The sequence below is a fragment of the Strix uralensis genome, chromosome 20 (genome assembly GCF_047716275.1).
Source record: "Strix uralensis isolate ZFMK-TIS-50842 chromosome 20, bStrUra1, whole genome shotgun sequence".
Lineage (NCBI taxonomy): Eukaryota > Metazoa > Chordata > Aves > Strigiformes > Strigidae > Strix > Strix uralensis.
In genome coordinates, this window is record NC_133991.1 from 12,265,912 (window position 1) to 12,273,920 (window position 8,009).

The 8,009-nt window shown below is 54.0% G+C and overlaps 1 protein-coding gene across 1 annotated transcript; it reads right to left on the minus strand.

The window, feature by feature from the left end:
* Positions 1 to 450: 450 nt before the first annotated feature.
* DYNLL2 (dynein light chain LC8-type 2) lies at positions 451 to 7,594 on the minus strand. The gene is made up of 3 exons (XM_074889922.1): positions 7,437 to 7,594; positions 3,931 to 4,069; positions 451 to 2,322 (listed from the first exon to the last, which is right to left on the minus strand). Exons 2-3 carry the CDS (start codon positions 4,060 to 4,062, stop codon positions 2,185 to 2,187), a joined length of 270 nt encoding a protein of 89 aa, XP_074746023.1. The 5' UTR covers positions 4,063 to 4,069; positions 7,437 to 7,594; the 3' UTR covers positions 451 to 2,184.
* Positions 7,595 to 8,009: the final 415 nt, after the last annotated feature.

Genomic DNA, 8,009 nt, shown 5'->3' on the forward strand with positions numbered 1-8,009 from the left:
AGGTTGCCTGAGGAACAAGGCAGCAAGCTGAGGGGGGTTGGTTAGGGGCAAGCCCACAGCCCCCGTGGTTAAACACATGGTGAAAGTTTCGGATCTCCCCTCTCTACTGAGCGCAGGGAGGAAGCCTGACAGGGAACCCAACACCTCCACGTGTCCAGGAGCCGTCCCAGAACCTCCCCCAGTTCATCTGAAGCCATCAGAGATCAGCCCCAGCGCCACCGTATCACGGTTACTGGGCACAGGAGCTCAGTAACCCCTTGGAGCCAGGCTGGGGCTCAGCACCAGCAGGGATGGGCCGCGTATGCTCCTCGGGTCGAGCTCTTCCCTCTACAGACCCGTCTCCTTTGGGTCACCAGCATCTTCCAGGGCGCACAACGTGCTGCTCCCCCTCTCTGGACAAGCGCGGTTCTTGCTTGCGACAGCTGGCAATGAAGAAGAAACTAGAGGCTGTTTAAATGTGTCAATTCACCTTTAATGTTTGAAAAAAATAAATGGTATTTGAGCCATTGCAGTTATGAAGGGAACAGATCTTGCTCCACAAGAGACTGTGAACAGGTTCACATTAGACTCATGCTTGGAAAAAAACAAACCCAAAACATTCTCCTTTCAGATCCCACGTGGAGCTCTGAATAGACAAGACCACAAGAGTGCCCCGGACAGTCCAAGGCACATTACCCCAGCGCAGACATTTCCATCAACATGAAGTTATGACAGCTACATTCTTTCTAGTTACAACATTGTTCTATCAATATTACAAAATTAGGCATACTTTGGATTTTGCACAGAGACAAGAAGGACTTTTACTTCAGGAAGTAGTCAACCTGGGTCATCAAGTCATTTCACAATGAATAGCTCCCTTCGCTCTGCCCCTTCTCCCCTGGCAGTGACCAATTACCAACACCAAATTCATCCCAGAGACACAAGCCAGGCTCACCAGCCCAGCGATATCATCTATGCATTAGTTAGCAAACCCATCAATAGACCTTATGACAAGCACCAGGTACATCCGTGCCATCACACAGCATTTCTCCACACCCAGATAGAAAGAACTTCCTGCAGTGTAATCCAAGAGTCGGTACATACTAAGACAACATCACTGCTGAACCTATTGGAGACCAAGACATTTGTCTGCCTTAGAAGCAGATGTCACATGAGTTTCCTTCACACAAACATCACATGTAAGTTTAACTTCTTGGTACTGTGCTTTAAGAACAAAAGCAGATATCAGAACATGGAGGACAGTCCTCCAGAAATAGCTTATCAGCTACAGAAAATAAAAAAAGGAGACAGTGGCCACTTACAAGTCTTCCACATGACTAGCTTGCTTTAAGGAGAGCATCAAGTTAAGGCAGTGTTGAGACAACTGGCTAAGAACATGCCAAATAGAGCTGTTGTCAGTAGTCACCAATTTGATATCCTACTCCATTTCAGGGATGGGCCACGTGGCTTTAGATCTCAAAAATCAAGGTCTAAAGACTTCAGCCACAGGATGCCGCTTTCTGCGGCAAGCAGCAACTCAGGGGGATGTTTGTCGAAGTCTTCTAGACCAGGCTGAGTTGCTTACAAGTCTAGGTCAATGTTTCAGCAGAGCCAAAAATACAGTGGTGGGCACTGAAAGAGAACACCAAGGGCGCCAGTTGCAAGTCTGTTTGTCACAGTCCAAGGTGGAGTTCAACTTGTGTGTGAAAGCCACGTCATCAAGAGCCACCCCAGCAGCTTTCAGGGCAGGTCTAAGTACCTGCTCTGAGGTTACTGGGAGAGCCAGCTCTCTGCAGTCTGCAGGGTGGGTACAGAGGCTCACACTGGCTTTGCTCCTCGTTACAAGATTAACAGTCTAATAAAACTCAGTAAGGAAGTCAGGGGCTTTTGGCCTGCCCAAAGAAGTTTTCCCAGCCTCAAAGAAGGAGTTACCACTGAGGGAGCTGTTGTGGAATAGTTTTATTTCTTCCCACGTAAAGGCCATTGTTTAAGCATTTACAGGTTTCCTAGTGCAATACAACCAAAAAAAGCAGTAACAAAAAAATGCCGCCTTCTTCCCAGGCAACTAAACAGAAGTAGATTTTTACTGCAACATATACACATTAAATATAGTATACAGTCCATGCAGCGGCATAGCCATGTTAAAGGGAGTCGTGGCTTCAGCCATCAGTGCATTACAGTCCAAATTTCACTTGCTCCTACTTCCTATCCAGACTTGAAGAGAAGAATTGCAACCTGACCCAAGTAAAAATAGATGAAGTGCTTTGTCTCATGTGTTACATAGCTGCCAAAGTTTCTGCCAACAATGCAGTGCCAAGTTGGGTTGTATTTCTTGTCAAATTCCTGAAGAAAGAGAAGAGAGGCATTAAGGCCAAGAAAGCCCACATGAAAATAGCTCTAAGCACAAATTCTTAGCTGGTTCTGTTCACACACTAATCGCCTCTCCTCCCACCTGCAGCATCTTTAGATTCCCCACTACGAGACACTATTATATTAAGCAAGGTAGCAACGGACACAACCAGACCTCTGCATTGGATTGTTTGAAGGCTCCAACACAAGGAAATAATCTCCTGAGACCTGGAGCACCTGCCAGCCCTGGGCAGAACACAGCCGCAAGTGCTCTCCTCGGTACACTGCTATTCAAGCTCTGCGTGTAGGCCAGCTCAGGGGAATATTTCTCCTCTCCCATTCCAAACCCACTCACAAAATAATAAAAAAAGCTTTTGGCATGTCTGCTCCAGCAAGGCATTTGAGCTTAAAGGTCACCTAAAAAAAGGAAGGAGAAGTCTGGCTTCTGCTGTTTGGGACTCTTCTTTACATAAAGGGGAGAAAAGCTGCACTGAAAATGTGCAGGCAAATTCACAGACCAGACAGTACATGGAGACCGAAGAAGTCAGAGGTGAGCAAGGTGAATGCTGGCTTAGGCTCCTACTTAGCAGATAAGATAGGGTTAAAGACCATTTTCCTCCCTCTAATACCCAACTCCCAGGAGCACCCTTCCCTCCCCCGAGACAGACTCAACATTCAAGATTAAAGCAAGGGTTAGTCCTCAGACAGCAGCAAGACAGTTTGAAGTAAGGAAAAGGCTTTCTTGCCAGGGCAGGAAGGTGCATCAAATTGCTTCCCTCCTCCCAACACATTCTCAGAAAATAAAGGCCAACTTCTTTTTGGATGCCTTCTGTTGCACACACTTCACAGGCTGCATTGCCCCAAGCACTTTTGAGATAAGTCTTGCCTCAAAATGATCTGGGAGGTTAGGAGACACCTTTGGATGCTTTACATTCAAGCTTAGATTACAAACAAGGCCCAAAAGCTAGCCCAGGTGCCAGGACTGCATTGCCTACAAATTCCCACTTCCCTCCTTCAAAAGCACCTTGCCTGACCATTCGGAGAAGTGGCTACAGAGGGGACCAACAGCTCCCCAGATGCTGTCAAGCACAAGACTTCAGTTAATGGGCTCCTGCAAATGGGAAGACACCTCTTCACAAGCCCCTGGTTTTGAAAGCAGCACCTTTCACAACCCTGCCAGGCAGCACAAGGCCCCATCCTCCTCCACACCACCCACCCCAGAGTCAGGAACACTGTGAACAGAACCACACGTGCACAGCTGCCCGCCTGGAGAGAAACAGCAGAGCAACCCCACCCCGCCCTGGTGCTGCAAGTTACACCACAGCATCTGTGGAGCAAGTCCCAAAGAGAGACTGCAGCCAGTCCTTCCTAGGCTGGCAAACTCACAGTGCTCACCTCCCAGCTTGCCAGAGCACCAGACCAGGCCCTGCTCTGCCATAGCCCTCCTCTGACCTTGGACAAGTCCCTCCACCCTCTTGGGAACAGCAGTAAAGCCGAGAAGAAAGCAGCTTCTTCCTCCAAACACACAAGTAGGAAGTCTCAGACACTCAAGCACACATACTTCCAGGAAATCTCAGAGCAGCCCCCTCATCCCATAGTTACCTTCTTTATATATGCTGCAATGTCCTTTTCTATGTTGTACTTCTCCATCGCCTGTGTAGCACAGTCTACAGCATCCTGCTGCATGTCCTCGGACATGTCCGCATTCTTGATCACAGCCTTTCTGTCAGACATCGTGAACCTAGGGCAGAACACAGATTCCTTTAATCCCTTCCCAAGAAGCTTCCTGTGCATCAGAGGTTGTCCTTTCTATGGCAGGCTGCATCACAAGCCGATACTACAACCCCTCTTATGGCCAGGGTGAGTTGATCGGGATAGCCTACAGTAGTCCCAGGCTAAGGTGCCCCTTATAGCTGGAGCACTGGCACTGTCTGGAGGGTAGATCAGAGCCACTCCAACATCACCTGCGTTAAACACATGCAGAACAAGCTTACTGTGTGGGAGGAGATGGATCTGTGGAGCACCACAGCCCTCCTGTACATCAATAGGCTACAGCCAAGTTTGCCTTCCAGGTGCACCAGTGGTTTGGAGCATCATCTGTTCAGAGCTTGCAAGCAAGGGCTCCCAGACCGCCCGACTCCGGCAGGGAGGCTCAGGAAGCACGTTAAGAGCAGCAGCGCTTTTTATCCCACCCCATGCCAGGAGTTATGATTACTGTTGCTAGTTTAGCCTGGAAGGAGTGTTGTTCCACATTCAGCCTATCATCATTCCCTCACCTCACCGCTGCTTTGCCACTGAAACCCAGACTTGCATTGTTCCCACGGGACAAAGCCGGTCTGACGAGCCAGAAACAGGTTAACGCCACACTGCAGCCTAGAAACAGGGGGAGGCAAGCCCCACCAGGGAGCTAGCACAGCCAGGGCCTGGCAAAGCGGCCTCCTTTTCCCCTCCCTGCCTGTGAACCACACCACAGATGCCAGAAACCAGCAGGCTAGGGCTGCCCATGGCCTTGAAGAAACTAGAAAGCAGTACGCTGGAGCTGAGCGTGCAGCCCCCTTCACTCCGAGTTAGTTCAGGTGCTTCGCACCAGCCACTGAAGCCATTTGCACATAGATCTGCCAGGGCCTTTCCAGGGAGGCATTCAGCATTGGGAAGTTTTCAGTGCAGCTCACATTATCCTAGAAAAGGGGGATTTGGCAATCCCAGCCCCAGGGAAGGAGCCCCATGCAGTCCCGCTGCAGGCTGGCATGCTCGGAGACCCCTCCGGGCAGCAGAGCCCTCACTCCCAAGCCACACGTGAGGCCCGGTCAGGAGGCACATGCTATCTGGGAGACCGGTCAAGCGAAGGTCTGGGCTGAGAAGGTCCACAGCTGCTCACCTTGGCAGCAGCTCTTACCAGAGCATATTAAAACTTTGTGGGAATAAGCGTCTTAATGGCAAGGAGTGCCTCCAATTAAGCTTGCAGAGCACCATTAAGTTTCCTAAATCCTTTTACAGTGCTGTAAGTCTCAAGTGATACTACCAAGCTTGTTTTGAAATAGTGAAACTACGCATTTTTAGCTCTACTGGGGAGTGAAGAAAATCTGCTGCAATGATCGCTTCCTGGAACAGTCCCAGAAAACTGAAGGAGTAGCTTTGTTACAGCAATTAAAGGAGCCTGCTATCCAGAGAGAAAGAGAATCCAGTTGCATAATTGCAGCCCTATGATTACAATACTTCAATTCTTCACTCTGCCTGCAGTTGAAGACTTCTATTGCAACCTTAATTTATACGTTTTTGATACAATGTTTAATAAAGCACTGCTATTAACATGCACTAATAGCGTCAGGAGGAATGACAGGAACTGAGCTCAAATGCCAACAGAGAGCACACACCCCTACCCCAGCTCTGGAAAAGCCACTTCCAGGCAGTTTGTTCCCCCCTGTGGTGTGGTTTAAGGCAGTGGGTGTTAGACTGTGGCCCAGAAGCCCCAGCAGGGCAAGACACAGCTCAGAACAGCCCAAACAACTTTGGAATCCAGGAATCCGGCAATCCCTTGGGAGAGTCTTCTGGGGGTCCAGCCCACCGGAAAAGGGAAGTAGCAGAAATTCACTTGTGGGTCGTTTCCCCAGGAAACCCTTTTTAGGGAAAGAAGGCAAGCAAGCTCTCACACACAGCAGGACTTCGCACACCTCCACTGCACGCCGAGTTCAGAGGGCATTTGCCATTACATAACCAACCACACAGAGCAACCTGCAAAAAGCATTTTCCTTCCTCATTGTTCAGGCAAGGAGCATCTCAGTGCAGGCCCGTGCTGCCAAGGGCCAACAGCGCCATAGGAAAAAAACCCACAATTATCCTTCAGTCGAGCTGCAAGCGCTGGCCAGCCTGCCCTCCCCAGCACTGCACTGCTCCAGGGCACAGCATCCTTCACAGGCCAGCCACGACAGGAGCTGGCAACCGGCTGTGCTGCTGGAGGGAGGATCCCCCACACCCACCCTGAGGCAGGGAGCAGCTCCGTGTGTCACCCCATGCACCCCCTGGAACACCACAGAGCAGGGCCCCATTCCCAGCTCATTTCCTCCGTGGGGTTACAGAGGCATCCTCCCCCCAGGGCAGCCCAGCAGCACCATGCACATATCTTATCCCTAAGCCACAAGATCACAGCTGGCCCTCAAGGTCTTGCCACCCAAGTCTGTCCCTCTCTGAGGAAAACCACAAAGCCCCAGAACCCAGCCCAGGGCAGGACAGGCCTAGGAAGGGGTAATAGTACAGCTCCAGCAGCCACCCCTTCCCCAGCCCAGGGCAGGATGGGGTCTTGTAGAAAAGACCACAGCACTAGCAGCCACTCCAGGGCAGGATGAGGCCTTGGGAGGGGGATTAGACCCAAGCCAGCACCCAACCCTTCCCTCACCAGGGTAGTATGAGGTCTGGGAAGAAGGCCCAAGCCCAGCACCCAATCACTCCCCAGCAGGACAAGATGGGGCTTTAGGAGGGGGATAATGTTCAAGCTCAGCACCCCCTCCTTCCCTCACCAGGACAAGATGCAGCTTTGGGATGGCTATGAGGCACAAGCCCCCACACCCACTCTTTCACTGCCCAGGCAGGATGGGGCCCTAAAAGTGGGATGAGGCCCAAGCCCAGCACCCACTGCTTCCCCACCAGAACACCACGGAGTCCGAGGACGGGGACAAGGCCCAGCCCAGCACCCACCTCTTCCCCCACCACAGCGGGAGAGGGCCCTGGAAAGGGGGTGCGGCACAGCCCCTTCCCCACCAGCGCTGAAGGGGGCCTGAGGAGACGCTCCCACGAGCCGGGCGCATGTGCAGGCCAGAGCCCTGTGTGACCTTCACGAGGGGGAGCCCCGGGGGCGCCCGAGGCTGCGGTGACCTTGCCCGGAGCGAGGCCGGCAACAGCCCACCGGGGCGGGGCGGGCTCCGACCGCCACCGGGAGCTACCCACGGGCCGCAACCGCCCGCCGGCCGACCGGCCAGGACCAGGGCCAAGGCCAAGGCCGCGACCCCCTCCCCTCAGGGCGGCCCCGCCGCCACCCCGCACACGGAGCGACCGGTGCCAGGCGAGGCGCGGAGATCCCCGCCGCCCCGGCCCGGTGGAATGGCGTCGCTCACCTTCACAGTGACAGGGCCACCCCGGGAGAGTGAGGCACAGCACCGAGGAGGAGGTGGGAGGAAGAGGCCCGGACCCGCTCGCCTCAGCCCGCTCCGCTCCCTGCGCCGCGCCGAGCGCTCTGCGCCTCGCCGCCGCGCCGCGCTCAAATACCGCCCCGCCCGCTGCGGCGCGCGGCCCGTCTCTCCCTCATTGGCTGCGCCGCCCGGCACGTCGCCTTCCCATTGGCTGCGCCGCGGCTCGGCCCGCCGCCCCGGCCCGTCCGCCCGCTCTCTTCTGCCTACATCCTGTTTCATCCCACAATGCCGCGGGGCGAGCGCGGGGCGGGGCGGAGAGGGGCGGGGCGGTGCCTGGCGGGGGCTGCCGGGGGGGGGGGTGTTACCCCGGTACCGTGAGGGGCCGGGGCCTGGTCCCGGCGGGCCGATCCCCTGAGCGTGGGGGGGTGTCCCTGCCGCCTTGGGTACCCGGATCCCCAGGGGGCGAGCTGATTCCCTTGGAGGAGTCTCTGCTGCCTTAGGGGAAGGCCATGATTCCTTGGCGGGTGTCCCCTCTGCCTTGGGGATCCGTGGGGGTGA